We start from the raw sequence: 22,027 nt of genomic DNA on the forward strand, positions 1-22,027 counted from the left end.
CTTAAAGAAATATACTTTTTCACCACAGCGTATTAATTGCACTTTTACAATTTTCTTTCTTTTTTCTAAAGTATTTACGATAAGATACAAGAGCTTCCTAATTCTTTCAGTCAAATATATTTTAATTCTATAAGCTTATATTTCTATATAAAGACATTTCATGGAGGGTTAACAAAGCTGCTCGATTTAATCTCTCAAGTTCACTGTCCAATAAAAAACTTGCGACATTCAAATGCAAAATGCTTCAATATCTTAATTTTCTATCTTTCATGAATTTTTCAATCATGAATTTTATATTCGTTCGATTTACTTTTGAGAATCCCCGCAATAGCGAACTCTCAGTTACAATTGTTCGAACAGCTTACTGAAACCTTTTTAAGAAACAGTTTAAATACGTCGTACTGACTAATCATCACAGCAGGACAGTAAAGACGTAATAGTAATAGTAATAGTAATAGTAATAATATTAATAATAGTAATAATATTAATAATAATAATAATAATGATATAATTATAATAATAGATTCTTTTCTCATAAATCTGTATAAAGCAAAAACGTAAAATTAAGAGATACATTTCTTAAGATATTGCGCATTCCTTTAAAGTATGTCCTATATTTATATATACATATATGTATACTATATATGTATATATATATACACATACGATTTATGTTATTTATTTATCTATCAAAATTTGGTATCTCACAGACTTTTCTATACGTGTATATATGTATATAATATATAATATATAATAGATGTACATATTACTCTTGTTCTCCTTTCTCGATATAATATATAATACAAATTCATTGATTCACGATTGGTGATTGCTGATTTGTCGATTCTGCTTTGCTCTTTCTTTCTTTCTAAAATCTGATGATACATCATAAAAAGTAAAAAAGAAATAAAAAAAAATATATGATACATACAAATATAATTTATATCTAATTTAAAAATTTTCCTACAAAAAAAAAAAATAAATAAAGAGAAAAGAAAATCAATTGAGATAAAATGTAATTAAACGTGGATTGAACAATGTTAAAAATCATTATGATTATTTCGCGGTGTACAATCGTTACCATTTTATAATTTGCATGACTGATGGATTTCTTAAAAGTAAAATTGTTTACTACAAAGTTATATATAGTGAATGGTGGCATATTTTGCTTTTTTCCAATCGTTAATAATCGACCGTCCCATTGTTTGCGTTTAAAAATAAAACAAACAAACTATGAGATAATCGATTGACGATTTAATACTTCTATGACCATTGTACAATGATTGGAATTAGGTGTGTTAGTCTAAAATTAATATATATGTATATGTATGTACAAATATTTCATATGGTATATAATCATTGCGATAACGAGATATATTTGTTGCGGCAGTCGTCGTTTCTTATTATTATCATTAGAATTTCATTAATAATATATGCACGAATGGTACAATATATATGCCTATCTCTAATAGTTGTATGTAAATAAAAGTTATTTCCTAAATACATCAATCAGTCTCACAATCATTATATCTTTAATAAATTGATGTAAAAGTTTTCTTTCCTTTCTGTTTTTACTGCAGCACAATTACAATGGGCAAATCATCATCCATCCATCATCATCATCATCATCATCACCACCACCATACAACTAAAATGTTCTTGCGAGATCGACCTTTTTATAAAACATATATATCACATTTATATATGTTTTTCCATTCTATATCATGCTTCGAAATTGTCATTTAATCTGTCTGTCTTTTTCTCTCTCAATTTGTATAAATTTAAAAAAAAAAAAGAATCTAATGTGATACATTGATCTCTATAGTCGAAACTTATTTAATTAAAAATAAAATAAAAAAAAGAATAAGAAATAAGAATAAAGAAAATTGAAAGAAAAGGAACAAAATATAGACAGGGACAAACACCGGCTTGTAATGGGTAAAAATAAAAATACGAACACACGAAAAATACTCAAAATTTTCAAACTGAGAATCGCACCAATTTTTTTTAAACATGTATATAAATAAATGCAACTATCTAAATTATCGTGCCTGGGTAGATTGCTTAAAATTATTGAACATAAAGAATCACTGTAAGAAAAAAAAAAAAAAAAAAAGAAAAAGAATCACTTCTCGTCAGACAGATTTTTGTGCATGCGTATTAAGATCGATTTTAGGATCTTTTTCCGTCGAGTTGCATATGATACTCTGTTTTTTCTTCTATTTTAATTATTTAAGTTACACAAAAAGTCGACATAGAAAAGAAGCTTGCACAATATATTCCCTCAAAAAGAACTGTTCATACGTGTTTCATCGCAAAATATTTTAATATCGGAATCTGCCAGGTCACTGTAGTAAAATACTTGCACCATTTCTTTTTTATTATTATTACTTTGTATTTCTTTCGCTCATGCGCTCTTTCTTTCTCTCTTTCGTTCAATCAATTAGCAATTTCTTGTTTTTCAAGGGATATTTTGTAAAAATGCAATCGTGAAAAAGAAGTAATGCAATTCGACAACCAATGATTCACCGAAGTCGCACACAATTCTTTTGTCAAAACTATATGTTCATTGAACATCAGAGATTATAATAGTTTTTCTTATTTTTCTTATGTTCTGAATACACTTTCCAACGTTAACGTACTCGACGTATTTAAACGTATTGCATGCCGTGAATTTTGATGTGAATATATGCGTGATAAAATCTTCATATAAAAATCAGTAATTTGTGTCAATTTTCTCCCACGATTTGATTTTCCTCTATTCTTCAAAAAATCTTCTCTCGTTATATAGTTTTGCAAAACAGGAAGAAGATTGACAAATTGTAAATTTCGAGGGATGCACATTAAATAGATCTTGCGTGATGTCTTCATTCTCTTAAAAATAACTACATAATGTTTGTAAGATTTATTGAAACAATAAATGAATCAGATTCAAGATAAATGATCATCAATTTCTGGGTTTATAATTATCAAAATGAATAGCTTACCAATAGTTTTAAGAGTATACTTTAATTTATATTTAGTTATAATTAAATATAAAAAAAAGTTGCTTGGGAAGACGAATAAAACTTTTAAGTACATCATTCTCAATTTCTCGTGACATATTCACAAAACGTTCCAATAAATCTCACAAGCTGCATCATTCAAAAATTTTCTCGAGATTCGTTTTAAATTAAAATTAAATGTACTTCAATTATTATCTTATTTTGTACAAAAGAACACCAAATTCAAGTTATGATACCAATGGATAAAAATTTTATAGTTCCTCTTTTCTATTTGTAGCAGATTTTTGAATAATTGAAAATTACAATTGTTTAAAATTTTAATGAAATTAAAACTATGCTATATAAGATAATTTGATGTTCTCTTGCAGCTATTCACAACAGACAGTATGTAATATTACATTAAATAGCTGCATGTACAATATATTATATATATTCTTTATAATTAATAAAGTTTTAATTTATCATTTATTTTTTCATTAAAAGACACACGCAATTATTTATATCTTTTATCTATCACCTATTTATATTACTTTGACTATGAGACCACTTTTATAATCGATACAAAATTTTCTTATGTAAGCTTATTTTAATATTTTCTTAATGTTTAATCAATCTGTGGGCACCATTTATAATTTTCTTCTCTTAAGATGTAAATAATAGATTCAATAATAGATTAATATATGTGTGTATTGTGTGTGTGTGTGTGTGTGTGTGTGTGTGTGTGTGTGTGTGTGTGTGTGTGTGTGTGTGTGTGTGTGTGTGTGNTGTGTATTAATTGAAAATAAATAGTTCATTGAATATTGCCAGCAGATTGACTTGGAATCGAATGTTCCTTTTTGTGTCCCTCTTTTCTGGCAGTGCTACAGAAAGTTTAATCCATAAAAAGCAAAGATTAATTTGTATAAAAATATATATAAATTTATATAGAAAAAAGGAATAGCATATATTGCAAGTAAATAAACTTACAAAATAAATAAATTAAACAAGTATTTCTTATATTCATTTCTCTAAGGAAGGATCATAGAAAGTTTATAAAGATTATTTTAAAAAATATGTTGAACAAGTATATTATAGAAATCTTAATTATAATTTGAGCTTTCTAGATTGTAAAATTTATTTTTACTTTTTTAAAAAAATTAATATATGATAGTCCTAAATATATATGATTTATTAATCTATGATCCAACCTTTTTTTTGACATATATTAATTATTATATAAATCATAACGTGTGTTACAACAGAAATATAGTTATTAATGTTCACAATAAAGAGATCATAAAGTCTCCTAATCCAACGAAATGTACAATTAAAATTTGTAAAAGGACAAGGTGGTCAACGTTGTCCTTATACAAATCGCAGCTTCGATGTTTGATTCTATATGAAAAACTGTTATCGTTTCCTTGTTATATAACGATTGTCAATGAGCTTAAGCCAGATGGGCAGTAAAAACGCAGCATTTTAAAATTGTAAACCAAATGCGTGTGAGAGAAATTTTACTATAAAAGTTGGTATTATCCCAGAAGTAGATTAATATTAAAATTTAATTAATTATAAAAAGAACTCTATATGACGTTATATAAGAATAATTACTATGTATTGCACATGCGTAATTTTAATTTTGATCCTACAATTAGATACTTGAATAAAAATTTATATTATTTATTAAGTTATTTGTCCCCAATGTAAAATAAATATGTATATATCTTCCAAACATCTTTGGTTTTATAATTATGATTGTTTTGACTCTAAATGAAGAAATAAAAAAAAAATTTTTTTTATTATATCGAGTTTTGTTTCTAACAATATCATGATCACTTCTGGGTTCGATATATATACGTCAATTTGGATAATCTTTGTGCGTATAAGATTATGCATCGATCAAAAAAGACGAAAAAAAAGAAAGTAGAAAACAAATATTCCAATGATCACAGAAATCTGTTTCTAACAGGTACTTTTATGTGCTTTTGTTCGATTATGTGCCCATCTCTGAAAACTAGGAACTAACAGTTTTCACTTATTTAGCCATACACTTACTTCATATGTTGATACTCTATTAATGTATTAATCAATTATTTTTACATTAACTCTGCTGTCACCCTGAAATATTATAACAAAGTTCTGCTGGTCCAGTTTGCCAATCTGATTGCCATATTCTCGTTCAATTTCCTTCTCTAATAATACCTGCCTAAATATATCATCATATTGATATGATGCTATTCAACAGACTTCATTTATTTTATTAAAAAGTTACTCTTCATAGTTATTGCTATTAATGGGTCAGGATTTACAGTACCTGAACACATTCGTTTCTTAAGTTGAATTACTTAATGTTAACGTCATGGACCTTTATATGGATCATATCAAATGTATCTGGTACAATGTAGCTATCATGACCCTAAATGAATTTTTTTTAAATTTTTGGACCCAAATGTTTGAAGAAATGTGATTGGCATCATGGAACTTCTGTACAAATATTCACATATACGATTGCAATGATAATTCAGAAAACGAAAAGCTATGGATAAGAAAACTTTTATACCATAGAGTACATTAATTAATGCTTAGTACGAAGATGCTATAAACTGCCATTTGTTGAATAATAATCTTATATCTCACATTATATTACAATGTCATCACAGTATTTTGATGTACATAGCTAATTATTAAACTTATAAAATAATTGGTAACTTTCTACATGTTGGAGTCATTTGTAGAGAGTTAGCAATTAATGCATGGCAGTTTATGACCATTTATATATGCTACAAACGGTATTCAGTAGAAACATTGTGCTCTTTTTCAACTGTCATTCTTAAAAATCATCTAATAGACGTGGAATACACTTCAAGAACTCACGTCCATAAAGACAATATTATATATATAATTATATATTTATATATATATATTTTTTTAACAACCAACGATCAAGGACATGAATCCTATGCAATCTTTCCAAGAGCACTATCTATCTACTGTACATCATAACAGTCATTCTAATTACAAGAATTCATTTTTTCACCATTTATAACATTATAAACTCTTTGCGCTCGATATGATAAAACATAAACAATCTTATCCAGAGCCTTTGTAATCTGAGATGGTAATATTAGCATATGTAACACACAATTTTCCATCATAGCATATATCTAACTATATAAGAAAAAAATAAATTAAAATTCTATAAGAGACTGACATTAATTAGAGACTGATTGCCTGGAAGAGGCTGCGTGCATGGCAAAGTCGACAAGTGGATTATTACTCGGGACGGTAACGATGGAGTGTGAAGTACTACTGCTTAAAGTAACATTAGCAGGAGAAACTAAGGACAATGGCTTACAAGATAATTGCTCGATTTGTTTTATAGGTACCAATTTAATTGGCACATCTGTTTTTAACCTGACAGCTTCCGATACTGGTATAGCTTTTAATTGAACACTTTTCAATGGTTGTAGTTTAACTGCTGGTTTTACAGTAGTACTTGTATTTTGAGTAATTTTAATAATTTTCTCACCAACTCCTTGGTTGAAAGATTCATCATAGCCGGAATCTGACGATGAGTCACTAAATGTTTTGCTTGTTTGTTTAGAGACTGTTGTCTCTGTTCCAGATTCTACACTATGAGCAGGACTAGCAGACGCAGAACTGTGAACAGGACTAGCAGATGCAGAACTATGCACAGGACTGCAACTTAATGCATTTGTTTGTTGTTGTCGTTGTTGTCTAGCTAAGCAACGAATACAAGGTTTCATCATTGAAGGATCCATTACTACTTCACCATATGGACCTCTGAATATTGTTCCACAACAGATGATCTCCCTGAAATAATATTGATATTTCAAAACACGAAGAAAAACTTATTAAATTTAATTCAAAAATAACTTAAATCATTTGTAAAAATTAATAATGAGACCAACCTTTTAAAATATGTTAAATCAATAAAACCAGTTAGATCATTTTTTGATACTGAGTCAACTTGCATATCTAATTGTTTTTCAGTTACTGGAATATCATCACTACTCATAGGACTGCCAGTTCGACTTGAACCTTTACTACCATGTCCATTTAAATAATCTTCTGAAGAAAACAAGACGAAAAATAATTATAAAATTATAATTCAAAAACATTTTGTTTTAAAAATACGAACTTTAAATACCTACCTGTTAAATCATCACTCATTGCCGGACTTTGTTCTCGATCTCTATCTGTTTTTAAATACATATGTTTCTTTTTCATAATCTTCTCAAACTTTTCTGGTATATCTTTTATTTTCTTTTTATTTTTTGATTTAAATTTTGTTAATGATTTGATACCAGGTCCTGCACGTGCATCTACGACCTATGAACATAAAAAAATTGTTTATAAATAATTTTACTTAATTTTAATAAATAAATATATCAACTGATGTAAGTGAACAATATATTTATTAAAACCTACATGTCTCCAATTACGGTTACTTCCGGCAGGTAGCTTTTTCCATCTTTTTACCAGAAGTACACATGCATTACAAATTTCTCCAGTTCTTCTTTCCTCAAGTTGAAAGCATTCCATAAAATCATCTTCATACTTTTTACTATCTGTAAACCTTGAACTATAAACAAAAAAAAAAAAAAAAGGAAATTTTAGATTGTTATTATAACAATTTAATTCGTGAAACAATCAAATTATATTTAGTAAAATTTTTATTTTACCTGCTTGATTTGGCTTTACAAATGCAGCATCCAGTACTAGATCGATACACCTTTGGCTTATGAAAACTAAACATTTTGCACGTTATTTTCAGACTGCTTCTGTAAAAGTCGAAATATTGAATAATACTTCTTAAATTAATGTGTAATACTGATTAATATCTTGTAGAATCTTACATAAAGAAAGCATATCACATGCATAACAAATTCACAAAAAACTAATAAAAGTTTATCCCAACCAAATTCATTCCAATACTTTTTTTCACAATTTATTATCGGTTCATGCTTATTATCGTAAGCAATTACCTACAAAGAAGAATTGTATATAGCTACACAGATAAAACAATTGTGAACCGTATGTTTAACGCGTCCTGTAAATAATGTACCTTTACTGAAAACAGCATGTTTCGATGATCGTGACGAAGGTCGAAATTCGGTCCGTTTCTGTCCGGACAGTATGTAAAAGTTATGTAAAAAGTTCATTCGCGATAATTTGTCACAAAGAAAAAACCACTCATCATCACCATCTTTATTATACTTGTTTACATCGATTCGTTGCCAGTTCTGTAACTAATACCGCGATTTCGGCATGACAGTGTATACGTGCAAGACGCTACGTTCTCTGACGCACGCATGCTACTAGGGGGCGTCCACGAATCCCCACTTTATATTATATGATAAAACTGCAAAGAAAAACAACGTGCTAAAGGAAATCGACACTTTACAAACAAAACTTTCTTTCTATGTAGAATCACTAAATTCACTTGTTACTTATATTATATATTATTATTATTATTGTCTATGCTAAGTTTTCTAACATAGGAGCAGGAAACATACATATGTATCTTCTCATAAAATTATAGTATTTTTCACCGTATTAATGATCATCATTGTTAAATTAATTATAGAGTCGTTGTGGATAAAGATTTATGTTATTTTGATGAACATGTTTTAATTGAATGTAATGAAAATGTTAATTTGTTTTTATACATTACTGTAAATGTAATACGAAGACCGTACGAAAAATAATTTCAGTTAAGCAAACTCTATGTTTTAAGCTTATCAAACAGTATCGTAATTGTTATAACTCTGAAACCGTTTAGTCAAAATTAATCGACTTGAAAGAAAAAGAAAAGAAATAGAAAATTATGATGTGTCGACAAGAAAAAAACATATCTAAAAATAAACGTGAAACCGCAGTAATATGTGAACATGATGAAACGTGAAATGTCCTGAAATATTTTTTGTTTTGCCTACAAACTCTTGAAATGCTTCTACTTTATATCAAGATATTTATATACGTATATAAATATCTCGTACTTTATTATTTATTGCATGTATGCCGAATGCGTACAATAGAAAATAACAAGAGATACGAAAATTTCATTAGTATCATCTGGATTTCATAAATTATCGAGTTCTTATCTCTTCGGATCATTTTATCGCAATCGTTCATTCACATTGTATACCATATGGCTTTTGTCTTAATTCAGTTTTAAAAGCAGGTCAGTCATATGTGGTACATCATAAAGTAGCATCCAATGAAAATTTATAAAATCTAGAGGGGTGGGCTTTACTTCGGCAATTTTATTATGTACTTAAAAAAAGTGCGTACATTTCACGAACTGGCATTCGTTCGACGAGTATCGTAATAAGTACGTAGAGGCAAACCAGTTTTCCTTCGATATGCCGAATTTGCTCCGTACGTTACCCATCCGTCCTTGTTTTGCTCAAGGATGATGAACGTAACGAAGTTTTCAATGATTCGAAAATTGAAGTAACATTAACAGTGTAAGTACATACTTTTGCACCCTCTACCCATGACATCCTATTGTTATGATCTACAAGCTTGAAATTCTCTCTGTGCGTAACTAACTCCCAAACTAATTTCATTTAATAAAGATACTTTTGTTTAACCAAATGCCAAATAATGAAATAATATTTAGATTTGTACAAGTTATGCGTTATCTCGAATTTCATATTATAAAATTATAGAATCAAAATGAAGGAAGAAATAATAACGAAAAAATATTAAGCAAGCTCACGAAATTTCTTTTTAGAATTACATATTGACAGAATTCAATAATGTAAATTGATTAGAAGAAATTGCAATGAAAATATTATCGAATAAATTAATCTTAATTTATTTATCCTCTAATTAATTTTATATCGAATAAAATTAAACGCGTACAGAGAAAACAATCCTAAAATACGGAATTTAATTCTTTCTTAGTTTTCAATGTACGACATATTTTTTCCTGATTCTGGGAGTGGCGCCATCGATAGTCGAAACCTCAAAGCAAGAATGTTGCAACATACTGTACGCAAAAAAATGTAAATGTGCTTTCGCCTCGTTGCAGTCGATGATTATAGTGGGAGACGATGTAAGGGACATCAAGCAACAGGAAGGGGGGAGAGAAAAAAAGAGGAGGGTATAGCGATGTTGCCACGTGGTTTGTTGATCGGTTGCCTCTTTATCCCGATACGACTTGAATCTCTAACCCGACAGCACGCGTATTAAATCTATATTTTGCCTGTATTTGTTTACAAATCGAATGCGAAGACCGGCATGTACCATAAAAACCAATAACAAATAATAACAAACCTCACGACATCTATGATCGTACTACTCAACCTTATTGTGTAAGATATTTACTGTATATATTTTTAACTTGTTCTAATTTGTTTGCAATTATGATAAACTTAATCAATTATTCATTTTTCAGACAAATCAATTTTCTACTTTCAAAGACAAAATCGTATATTTTAAATATTTCAATAAGATACTTTTTACGCTCTTTATGTTATTATATGTTAATTATAAACATCTCAATTATAGTATGTATAATATAGGGACATGAAACGAATAATATAGTATGTATGAAATGAATTGTAATTATGAATATAGCCATTTTTGTCATATATAACTGAATATTTTCGAAAGGACAAAATGTATCGAAAGATAAAGTGACAATGTCCGAATAACGTGGCCCTGACATGCTAACTCGCAGTAGTTCGACTTTCGTTCTCACTTTTACAGTTGTCTACGGTTTTAAAAATAGAAAAAGATATCATCCCTCGATGTAAATACATGTCACCAAATTATATGCGTTCATGAAGAAACATATGTAGATACATTTATATCTATACACCGACAGAACAATAAATAAAATCATCAAAAGTAGTTTAGTCAGAGAAACTTCAATTTCGTTGAAACGATGGTTAACGATGTTGCAAGTATTTGATCGAGATGACCTACATTATGATAAAACAGGTTCCGGTATTTTGGTCTGAATAAAAATATGAAGACGTATTTCTCTACCTTTATTAAAATTATTGTAAAAGTTGCACGATTATTTTTGAAACGTAAATTTAAACTATAAATATTAATCATTACTAATAAATTCTGTTATTATAATCATAATTACCATAAAACATACTGCACGATACATGTATGATAAATTAATATTTTAGGGAATAATGACTTTAAATTTGTTAATTGTTAAAGTACTGTATACATATATATGTATGATTAATTTCAGAAAACAATCAATATAATAAATAAAAGAAAAAATATGATAATGCAAATCATTTCATAGGTAATTAAAACCTCAATATTATGCCAATATAAACTACTCATGAAAGTAAAATGAAACTCTTTAATTCAATATAACTGGAAAGTTAATTTTCAAGATTGACAGTATAATACGAAATATAAAAAAAGAAATCAAGAAAATTATATTAACAGACGTTAATATAATTAATAATCAGAAAAAAATTTAACGTTCGTTAATGTAACAGTACATAAGTTTGAATTCCGTCTAAAAATGTTTTGATTCGCTTTTTTTATTCGGTCGAAGGTAAAAAAAAAAAAATTGATCAATTTTCAAAGCGTGATACGTGAAAGACAGAGTCGCAGGTTCCTTTTATAAACATGTGGGCTCCTGCTTCCTACCGAGGTTCACTTGTAATAAATCGTGTGCCATTTTCACAAAGCCAAAAAAAAAAAGAAACCTACAGACAAACGTAGTGCACCGAACGAAGGACGTGCGCGAGCAAGAGACCGACATGGCGCGTGGCACAGTATAGTTCACCGCCATCGTTAATTCCTTCCCTTCCCACCGTTCTAACCAACCCCGTCCTAACAACTACACAGTATGTTTATCCGAAATATCAAATTAATGTGATATCCCCGTCGACCGATCTCCCCAAAATTATTCGAACAATTCCTCCCATGTGGCGTATATGATAATGCCAACTGACATATACCTTAAACTTACAATGATAGGAAAAGTCAGTGATGTGATACCCGCCACAAGCGGGCACGCCATGACAGATGATACGGCACGCACAAACAAACAAGTCTACTTGCCAAGTAGAATACCGCGCAGATAAAACGCGGGAATCGTTGTTAATCTAAGAGATGAATAACACACAAGGATCAGTAGATTTCTAGTCTAGCGTACGAATGATACTTTCAATACGTTGTTCGATGTCCTGTCAATAGAACAACGAGTGCCGACAATGAAAAATCCGTGAAGGTACGCGGTATCTACGATCTGGTGAAAGTTTCTCGTTGCAATTGACATAAACCACTGAAATTTCGGCAATTGTAGCAACATGTATTAAGGACGGATTAAGAGAATGATCAATGAGAAGACGAGAATGGAAAATAAGTGTCAAATGTATCGATGATGATACAGCAACCTGGCAAATTCGGAACCCGGAGTCGAAGACGCTGACATCTCCGAACATATTTATCCCAAACACCTGAATAATTTCACGTGACAATCCACAAACTTGTTAACAATATGTCGCGTTATCAATACGTCGTATTATTTCGACATGTGCAAACGAAATTCATATTAAGATATTGAGATTAATAACAGCGGAGCACTTACCTTTTCAATACAGGTGACGGCCAGATTTGAGAACTTCTTTGCGCAGGCTCACGGCGCTGACTCTCATGTATTACCTTGGTCAAACGAGCGTCCATAAGTACCAAACGTGAAATTGTAATTTTTGTATTGTCGTTACTCGTTATTCATACCTAGTTAACACATTTTTTATGAGAAAATTTATTACACATTCTATTTGATGTGTTTTGATAATATGTCTATCTTAAATTACAAACTTGTTCTTACTTGTATACGTTTACTTCCGGTGAGAGATTTGATTTTTGTCGGGCCATCAGTTCGATAAAGTACCACCAGAGTTCTAGAACAGTAAAAATTACAACTTTTTAAGATACAAATAGAATTTAATTGATTGCCGCAGTTACGTTTTAACACATAAGCCTACGTATAAACATTGAGTTTGACGATACATATAGGAAAATGTATTTTGTCAGAATAATTTGAATAAAATTGCGGTAGCTTAGTAACAACGAAACTAGCGCCATCTTTGCAGATAACGAACCAATGAAAAAAAAAAGAATTATGTGTAATGTAAATCTTTTTTAATTTTATAAATCACAGATAAATTTTATCAATGTTTGGCACACATGCAATCTTTTCTTTTTCACGTGACATTGAAACCATTGAATATAAATTATTTCTAATTTTTCAAACCGCGAAATATTTATGCCAAAGGAGTTGAGTAATATTTTTTGAACTTCAAGACATGAAATACGAGCATTTCATAAATACTCATAATTTGCCACTTATCGGTGATTTAAAGTAAAAATTTAATGTAAAAATTATGTAGATACTTCCATTTTTTGTTTTGCAAGTACTTATTAAAAGTGAAAACAGCTGATTATTTTCACTCTGATGTTATTGAGTAGAGATACTGCTATCATTACTACCATAGGTTCGTGGCAACTCCAAATCAGTGTTATCTAAACTTTAATAAGGAACGTCTATGCGAATAAGATGCATTTCCCCCACTTCGTTCATGTTGTCAAGGAAACCAAGACGCTGGTCGTACGAGTTCAGTGTGGATCCGCACGAGTTTCGTGTTTGTAATATGGAGAAATTGAAATATGAAATATGGTTCTTTTCAGAATAGTGAAATAAAAAGATTATTTATGTTGACAAAACTAGGTATAGTTTATGTCACGTACGAAGGTTGAATACGAAGTGAGAAAATGTGAGATTGAAAATATATAGAGACGCGTAAACTACCCCACTGCTCTAAAGTATTAGCGTAGAGGGGGACAAAGCCGCATGAGGGGCCCCACCCGTGGATATCACATCGTTATGATCGTCAGTCATCAATATACTCTATAAATTCTTCTATCACCGGTTATTCTACGCAATTACAATTGTCATATTATCATCTAAGTGTATATATTGGTTATATACAAATTATGGCCACTTCAATTAATAGTACTGGTAATGGTTATAACTTCAAAGTGGTGTTACTTGGCGAAGGATGTGTTGGGAAAACTTCTATTGCATTACGATACGTTGAAAACAAATTTAATGATAGACATATCAGCACACTACAGGTGAAAAATGATTAATATTTGATATCTTTATCTTTATTTTATGATGTATTTATATTTGGAATTTGTTTATTTTTGTTTATATGAACAAATAATATTATGATCTTTTTATAATTGGTAAACTGTCAGTCATGATGATCAATTATTTTTAACTTTTATACTTACAGGCTTCTTTTTTAAACAAAAAATTGACTGTACATGGAAAAAAAGTAAACCTGGCAATATGGGATACTGCTGGTCAAGAAAAATTTCATGCATTGGGACCAATTTATTATAGAATGTCAAATGGTGCCATTATAGTTTACGATGTTACTGATTACGATACATTTCAGAGGGTAAAGATTTAAAGAAAAATATAATTCTATTTTTTTATATCCTATATTAACGTTCATTTCACAGGTAATAAATTGGGTTACAGAGCTTAGGAAAATGCTAGGCAGTGGAATCTGTTTAGCAATAGCTGGAAATAAAGTAGATCTTGAAAAGGATAGACGTGTTTACACTGAGGAAGCTGAAGAGTAAGTTTATTTCAATTTTTTTTTTAATATTATCATATGAGATTTGTTTTGATATAAAATTTTATTCAGATTTGCCAATAAAACTGGAGCTATGCACTTTCATATATCTGCCAAACTAAATGAAAATATTGAAGAAATGTTTTTTCAATTAACATTGCGCATGATAGAACATGCAGATCTTATGGAACAAAAGTCTACATTATCAAGAACAAGTAGTATACGCCGCAATGTTGTTGTAGTTGAAGATGAAGCTGAAGAAACCGAACCAACTAAGAGTTCCTGTTGTAGTGGTTCTTCACATACATCTTAATTCAAAATACCTGAATTACAATTGGTTCTACTATTGAACAAGTCTTATATATAAATGTGTGTGTGTGTGTGTATGTATGTATGTATGTATATATATATATATATATATATATATATATATATATATATATATATATATATATACACATGTACATATTGATGAATTGCATATATATATATCACAAAATTTTTAATATTTTATTTTTTAAGGAACAAAAAATAATATAGATATAAATTGCTAAGCCTAAGTAATTTAACTGTGTAAGGTAAGAAATACTGATTATATTTTGGGACTTGATTTTTATGTATTTCGATATTCAATTACATTGATAGAGCTTCAGTTGACTCAAACCAAATATCTTATTATTCATATATATCATATAGCTAGAAGATTTATTACAATTATTAGATGTATGTATTTCTGTCATATAAATGTATATATATTTAAATACTATTATGTTTTAATAAAAAGTTAATTAACATATACAAGTATATAATATGATGTTATTTCTTGGGAATGTTCTGTAATTCATAATTCAGATTAGGTTGTAATTAATTACGACGTAAAGAATTTACTAATTACATGCACAATATTCGCGTGTCTAAAATACAATATTCTACTCTATCACAGGTACATACATGGATTATAAACATCCACAAATCCATTTATAATAGCAATATAATCGTTAATAATCTTACTTTTCTATAATTTTAAATAATTGATGTAAATATGTGATTAGATCATTTTCATATATTCGTAAATAAGAAAGAAACTTAAAACATTAGAAAGAGCGATTAGAAAATTATACATTATGTAATATACATATGATATATCCTAATATTTTTATATAAATTATATTTTAATACAATATATTTTCATTCTATCAATAACAAGGAATGTAATTGAATTGTGTCAGTTCTATATAGGTCTGGGTTAGTCTTTTTCCATAACAGAGAATGTATTAGGCAATGAGCCTCTATTTTTTCCCAGAAACCCATAATGGCAGGACTATTTAAGAAAATATACAAAGATACATACATACATATATATATATATATATATATATATACATATATATATATATATATGTATGTATGTGTGTATGTATATGATAGTAGAAAGATTACTGTAAATCTTTAATCTTTCAAATGATAACAGATATTCTAAATATTATATTACATGATACCCTGACAATTATTTTAGTCTAATTGTTACATTATCATAATAACGAATTTCGATCATTTATTACTATTTTAAATTAGCAAAGATTTACATAAATTATTCTCATTTTTGAATTTGTTATAGTTTTACCTTGTATGCAAGTTACAGACCAACTATCACATAAACATGCTCTAATCACATCAACTTAATATTTATTTAATTGAAAATTTGAAATTTTATTGTTATTTCGAATTTTGTAATATAATTATTTTAATAATGCATTAAAAAATTCTTTGCATTTATATATACTGTTAAAGAAACAATCTCGTTTAATCAGACTAAAATTGTATACAGTGCTACTAATTTTTGTATATACATGTCAATACAAAGGATGCTATATATTATTAATAGTCATTAATTCATTACTATTTTTCGCTTTGGCTATATTAATCAACTATAATAACATATAGTTATTATGACTTTTATGACATTTGTCATTTTCATTCTTAAGTTAATAAAATTATGCGAGCAAGGCATCCTGTACATCATAATTTGCTCGTCTAGTTTTACTATGTTATGTTATTTTTAAATAATTCTCTATTTTATAATTGCATGATATTTTCATATATCTTTGGTATACCATTAATTTTATAACTTTACATACTTTTGAGTTACATAGCAATCAGATTTACATTACTTTAAACGCCCTTATATTCATCTTGAAATCATGGTACCAATTTACTAGAAAAAATTTTGTGCAAACTGTATAATTAAACGCTGTTTGTGACATTAGGTATGCAAGTATTTCTCTATCTGTATATTTAAATATAAAAATATTTTAATCAACAAAGTACGAATGTTATAATTAAATATATCAGAATATTATACACGAATTGTTACGTTCGCTTTAACTTTTTAACAAGTTTGATATGACTTCGAAGATCTAAAAGAGATTCTCACTTTTACATTCTAAAATGAAAGTCTCAGGAACTTGTCATATTTCCCAATAAACATCCTATAAAATTTTCTTCGAAGTTGTATTATGCAAATTTATACAATATCAAACTTGGCAGCCAAATTTATAGAATTTCTATTCTATAACATACATAAAATATTAATTTCGTTCCAAATTAGGCCTTTAGAATTCGATTATATATTTTCTTTATATAATAAATATTTTATCCTGATTAGTAAATAAAAAGTCTATAAATTGATTAATGGGACCTATCGCGGAGAGTGACATTCCACGTGATGGTGGTGCTCTGACAAGATTTGGACCAAATACGACGGCGAGATTACTTGATGTCATTTTGTTTAAATCACATCTGTCCATTACCTGTTATGAATATATATTTTATTATTATAAAACCAGAACTTTTTAAAACAAGAATAGAACATAATCATTACAATAATAATAGTTTACCCTTGATAAAAATTGTACAATATATTTTAAGACTTGATAATTATCTTCTGGAAGTTTTTCAAGTACTAATATCTTAACTCTTCTTGGACGTTCATCTTTTGATAAAGCTAAAATGAGAATATCGATATATTTATGTTATGATGTACTCAATATTAATAAATAAGAAAATTTACCTTGAAATTGTGTTATTTCATCATATAATTCATATGTCATGAGAGGTTCATCTAGTTCTCGAAGAAATGTTTTAAGAAGAACAGCTGCTATATGTGGGTCTCCTTGAAAATCGACAGATAATCCTTGATTACAACGATTCTGAAGTTCTTTAACCACTGCTACATTAGCTGATCTTCTAAATATTCCTTCTGTTTCTAATGCTGCAAATATATAATAATTAACATCGAATATGCATAAATGGCATAGTTATAAGCATACCATCAGGTGTATCGAGAAATTCAATACACTGTCGCACTATTGGTGGTATAGGATCGCCATTATTATTTTCTTTGATAAAAATAAGACTTGCTCCAAACTGAGTGGTACCAACTGGTGTTGTCACCGCACTCTGAGGTGGACTTGTTGGTAAATTCTTTCTGTTCTTTAACATTAGCTGTTCATTATGTCTAGAAATGAATGTAATAAATTAATATCGATATAAATTTAAAAGCTTTATAATTACAAAATAGACACTTACTCTATTACTTGAGGAGGTATAATAAGTTGATCAAGATTAATATATTGTGCCAGTTCTTCCAAATAATTGACATACATCATTTTCCGACCAAACTTTGCACTACAAGAATCAAGTTTAATATAATAATTAAAAGAAATTAACCAGGGTGCGACCGAATGATATGTTAAGCAGGCAAGAGGTGACTTCTCATTCAGCCGCCATCCTATACTAAATGAGTAGCTAAAGTATACTAAAGCAATAATTACCTAATGGCTGGTTTAAATATTTGCCATACAATTCTAATAAAATTGGTTGGATGTACTAGATACAAAGCTTTCAAATTTTTTTTATATTTTCTGTCAAAAGCTTTATATGCTTGCCATAACCAGGATAATGGTGGTTTATTTTTTGAAGTAAGACCATAGTGAAAATAAACTAAACTATAATCTTGTTCTACAAATGTGTCTAAAGTATGTGTGAGATACCTGTCAAATAAATGTATTGTTAAAAATGATGAAACAAATACATTTATTAGAATAATATTCATATTTATATTACAAACCTGAGAAGTTTAGCATGGTTAAACGTTTCTTTTCCAACAGGAGGTAATTTACATGCAGATACTACTATTATTTTACGACCAGCACTATCATCACCAACCACTTCTACAATACCATATCTTGATATATCAAGATAATCTTCTTCATCCGCAAGTTCACCATCCAATGCAGCAAGATCCTCTGCTACTCAGCATGAAAGATTTTATTCGATAATAATTTTTTGTTCCTATGTTAAATTTCCTTTTGCTTTCCCTTTGACTCTTTTTACAAAATCAATACCCAAAATAATTGAATTGCAAATTAAGTAAGAGAGTCATTTAACCTTTGCTTTTGTGCATTTTTATACCATGCAATAATAAACTGTACAATGATCTACATAATTCACCTGCTAAGCCCCAAATGCCATGACATTTAGTGGCTACTAACAGAAGATAAAAGGTCACACACCGGATTCGATAACTGGAGCATCTACCAAAGCTTCTTCAAAGTTCTCTTCAATTGTCCCATCGCTTACTGGACTCTCCAAATAATCTATCCCAGTACCTGCACCACTGCTAATTAAGTCCAATTTTTCTTCTAAAAGTTGTACAGCTATAAAATGATTACTTCAGTTATATTATAAAATAATTTAATATGAAAATTTGTACCAATAACATAGGCAATTAAATTTAAAAAAATATAATTTGAAGATTAAATAACGTTTTATGCTAAATATCATATAGAGAACACTCTGTGTAATTATATTAACACACAACTATTTTTAACTTTCTATAATTAGGAATTTCAATTTCATTTATATTAAAGTTATTACTTACCATTATTTGAGGTGGTTTGCAACTCAGTATCATCGAACTCCAAGTTGGGCTCATAATCATGATAATCTGACAAACTTGGATATGGATCTTCGACGTCATTAGCTATTGCTATCATACAAACAGAAGTATGCGCATTATTGTCTATACCAAATATGTTTCAATGAATCACAAAACACTACATCAGCCATCGCAATTCTTTATTTGATCAACGGTTTTGCATTATAAATAGATACTTGAAAGATGCTAAGTAACAATTGAAAAAAAGGAAAAGAATATGTTTGTAAAAACAAGTATCATAATAAATTGATGACTAGTATACATCTCGCGGTTTCACTCGGTTATATATATCATTTTTTTTTTCTCCTCCCTCCCCTAACCGATCACGTTACACGTTATACATGATCTCCAATAAATATTTAGATGATTTTTCATCGGTGTTTACAAACCACTATGCGATTGTGGAACATAAAAAAGAAAAATGAATTCTCTACTAATACATTGAAACCAAGGACTGGAGCTATGTCAAGTTATGATCAAATCTTGAATTCTTTTTTATACGCACTATCGTGTCATATACGCGAATTATTCGTCACTTATCGATGTGCTTTTCCACATAGGAGACTGAGATCCATCGTGAAATGTTTTCTCGCTAGAACGAACAGAAAAACGTCGATGCCAGGTGAACTATTTACAATCACGATTTTCGGCGATATGTACTTGATGTGACGTTTATATTTGATATCTAAAGCAACGTCAACAATCGTCGACAGACAAGCTCACCTGTCAAAGTTCGCGTTGGGCTTAGCGTCGGTTGATAGTCTGCTTCCATTTTCTGGCAACTGTGCGATATAACAGTGCCACGATTAAATTACGGGGCTTTTTACGTAGCCTGCTTTATAAACGGACAACGTTTTTCTTCTCGAACGACATTATCCCGACGCTGGTATGGCAAACCAATGTATTCACGTCACGCTTTCATTTGTTGTGTCGCTAATTGTAATTCGTAGTCGCTCGTCACTCCCTTTCCCCACTGCTCGATTAACGAATATTTTTCATACTTATTCCTATTGGTTGGTTACACAGTTTTGCGATATCTACGATGCGCGCTAAAAATACGAAAATCACGTGACACGTTCAAATGTTAAATTAAGATAAGGAATGTAAATAAATAAATACTGTGTAAAAATGTCCACGTATATAATTAAGCTATAGATATAGATTGTATTTTTTTGATTCTAATATGATTTTTTAAATGATATCTATCAAATAACCATTAATTAAACTCGTATTTGGAAGATTAAAATGCACGTTTTATGCTATTTACAGGTCGAAATTTCGATTAAATTTTGTTTCGGACTATTTTTTCTTGAACTTCTTTCGCATAATTTAATAATAATAATGATAAACAAGGGCTGTTGTAGTTCATTTTTACTTATTGAGTACTATCAGAAATTTTTTTTCAGAGAATTACAATTATTACTAATAAATTAACTTCTAAATTATTGTTTATATAAATAATACAAGATTTGGTTGAAACCTTTTCAACTAAATTATGGAGATAAACATCTGTTTAAAAAATTTGAAAATTATATCAAAAACTTAAGGATTTATAAATAGACAAATTATTTCATTTTTTTTTTATTATGATAATGTTAAACAACAAATACTTTTTATATCTTCTAAAAATTTTGTTAATTAAATATGAAATATTGTTGTTGTTTTTTAAAAATAAAAGTTATATTGTAATTACACACTGTGAATACATCATTTTGTAACTTATTGTATGGAAGAAATGTAACTTTTGATACAAAAGCAATAATGTAAGCAATAATGTATGTAAATTATTGTATGATATATCATGTAATTATAGTCAATGATTTTTGAATATTAAATTATGTTTTAATAATGTCACACGAACCACATTATTGTTCACTTTCCTTTACAAAAGATTATAATTTAAGAATAAGGACTTATAAAGACTTTCATAAAATGTTGAACTGAACACATATCCTCGTTTTATCATTTATATGATTTCTTTTCACTTACATATGTTGTACAATTCCAGTTTCTAGGCACACATGATTGCTATGATCATTGTATAACTTTTCCAAATGAAGTTGAATTTCACATTCATTAATATAAATTAAAGCAGTTAATGTGTTATCTTTTTATACTGAAAATTTTTAATTAAGAAGTTTAAAAAAAAACTAATATTGAATGTTAAGATATTAAATACAAAGAATATAAAGAGATGAAAAACATTGGTATTGAACTTAATCATTTTTAATATAGTTTATTAATTAAATGTGCAAAAACTGCTCATTAATTGTAAGCAATACTGAATCATATAATATTTAATGTATCTTAGTCTTCATGGTACTGTTTGTAATGGTTTAATTTTTTAAAAAATGCTTATTTCTTATATTTTTATATTG

The 22,027-nt window shown here is 28.7% G+C and overlaps 3 protein-coding genes across 6 annotated transcripts; 1 reads left to right on the plus strand and 2 right to left on the minus strand.

Annotated features, from left to right (window-relative positions):
• Positions 1 to 4,718: 4,718 nt before the first annotated feature.
• Positions 4,719 to 12,889, minus strand: LOC122533466. Of its 4 annotated transcripts, none has more exons than XM_043663204.1 (8): positions 12,589 to 12,647; positions 8,074 to 8,370; positions 7,865 to 7,993; positions 7,691 to 7,786; positions 7,437 to 7,590; positions 7,160 to 7,337; positions 6,917 to 7,076; positions 4,719 to 6,818 (listed from the first exon to the last, which is right to left on the minus strand). In XM_043663204.1, exons 4-8 carry the CDS (start codon positions 7,762 to 7,764, stop codon positions 6,197 to 6,199), a joined length of 1,188 nt encoding a protein of 395 aa, XP_043519139.1. In that variant the 5' UTR covers positions 7,765 to 7,786; positions 7,865 to 7,993; positions 8,074 to 8,370; positions 12,589 to 12,647; the 3' UTR covers positions 4,719 to 6,196. The 4 variants fall into 4 exon arrangements, with proteins under 4 accessions (XP_043519139.1, XP_043519138.1, XP_043519137.1 ...); XM_043663203.1 differs by having other exon boundaries at positions 7,691 to 7,789; XM_043663202.1 differs by lacking the exons at positions 7,865 to 7,993; positions 8,074 to 8,370 and adding an exon at positions 12,832 to 12,889 and having other exon boundaries at positions 7,691 to 7,789; positions 12,589 to 12,737.
• A 753-nt stretch (positions 12,890 to 13,642) lies between these two features.
• Positions 13,643 to 15,313, plus strand: LOC122533469 (ras-related protein Rab-21). Its single transcript, XM_043663211.1, has 4 exons — positions 13,643 to 14,138; positions 14,303 to 14,470; positions 14,535 to 14,653; positions 14,723 to 15,313. Exons 1-4 carry the CDS (start codon positions 13,998 to 14,000, stop codon positions 14,961 to 14,963), a joined length of 669 nt encoding a protein of 222 aa, XP_043519146.1. The 5' UTR covers positions 13,643 to 13,997; the 3' UTR covers positions 14,964 to 15,313.
• Positions 15,314 to 16,075: 762 nt separating this feature from the next.
• Positions 16,076 to 20,636, minus strand: LOC122533465 (rho GTPase-activating protein 1-like). Its single transcript, XM_043663201.1, has 10 exons — positions 20,373 to 20,636; positions 19,593 to 19,700; positions 19,225 to 19,368; positions 18,780 to 18,960; positions 18,484 to 18,702; positions 18,239 to 18,337; positions 17,980 to 18,167; positions 17,721 to 17,921; positions 17,548 to 17,654; positions 16,076 to 17,460 (listed from the first exon to the last, which is right to left on the minus strand). Exons 1-10 carry the CDS (start codon positions 20,419 to 20,421, stop codon positions 17,287 to 17,289), a joined length of 1,470 nt encoding a protein of 489 aa, XP_043519136.1. The 5' UTR covers positions 20,422 to 20,636; the 3' UTR covers positions 16,076 to 17,286.
• Between the last annotated feature and the right edge of the window lie 1,391 nt (positions 20,637 to 22,027).

This window comes from Frieseomelitta varia, unplaced genomic scaffold (assembly GCF_011392965.1).
Source record: "Frieseomelitta varia isolate USP_RPSP 00005682 unplaced genomic scaffold, Fvar_1.2 scaffold_531, whole genome shotgun sequence".
NCBI classification, from domain to species: domain Eukaryota; kingdom Metazoa; phylum Arthropoda; class Insecta; order Hymenoptera; family Apidae; genus Frieseomelitta; species Frieseomelitta varia.

Excerpts from the sequence above, each read along its gene's own strand:
- LOC122533466 (XM_043663202.1), bottom strand. The coding sequence starts at position 12,683 with ATGGACGCTCGTTTGACCAAGGTAATACATGAGAGTCAGCGCCGTGAG. Across the intron at positions 7,591-7,690 it reads TGTAAAGCCAAATCAAGCAG|TTCAAGGTTTACAGATAGTA; the intron begins GTAAAATAAAAA and ends TTTTGTTTATAG. Across the intron at positions 7,338-7,436 it reads GTAACCGTAATTGGAGACAT|GTCGTAGATGCACGTGCAGG; the intron begins GTAGGTTTTAAT and ends TTATGTTCATAG.
- LOC122533469 (XM_043663211.1), top strand. The coding sequence starts at position 13,998 with ATGGCCACTTCAATTAATAGTACTGGTAATGGTTATAACTTCAAAGTG. Across the intron at positions 14,471-14,534 it reads ATTACGATACATTTCAGAGG|GTAATAAATTGGGTTACAGA; the intron begins GTAAAGATTTAA and ends TTCATTTCACAG. Across the intron at positions 14,654-14,722 it reads TACACTGAGGAAGCTGAAGA|ATTTGCCAATAAAACTGGAG; the intron begins GTAAGTTTATTT and ends AATTTTATTCAG.
- LOC122533465 (XM_043663201.1), bottom strand. The coding sequence starts at position 20,421 with ATGGAAGCAGACTATCAACCGACGCTAAGCCCAACGCGAACTTTGACA. Across the intron at positions 18,338-18,483 it reads ATATTTAAACCAGCCATTAG|TGCAAAGTTTGGTCGGAAAA; the intron begins GTAATTATTGCT and ends TGATTCTTGTAG. Across the intron at positions 17,461-17,547 it reads TTGTACAATTTTTATCAAGG|GTAATGGACAGATGTGATTT; the intron begins GTAAACTATTAT and ends TATTCATAACAG.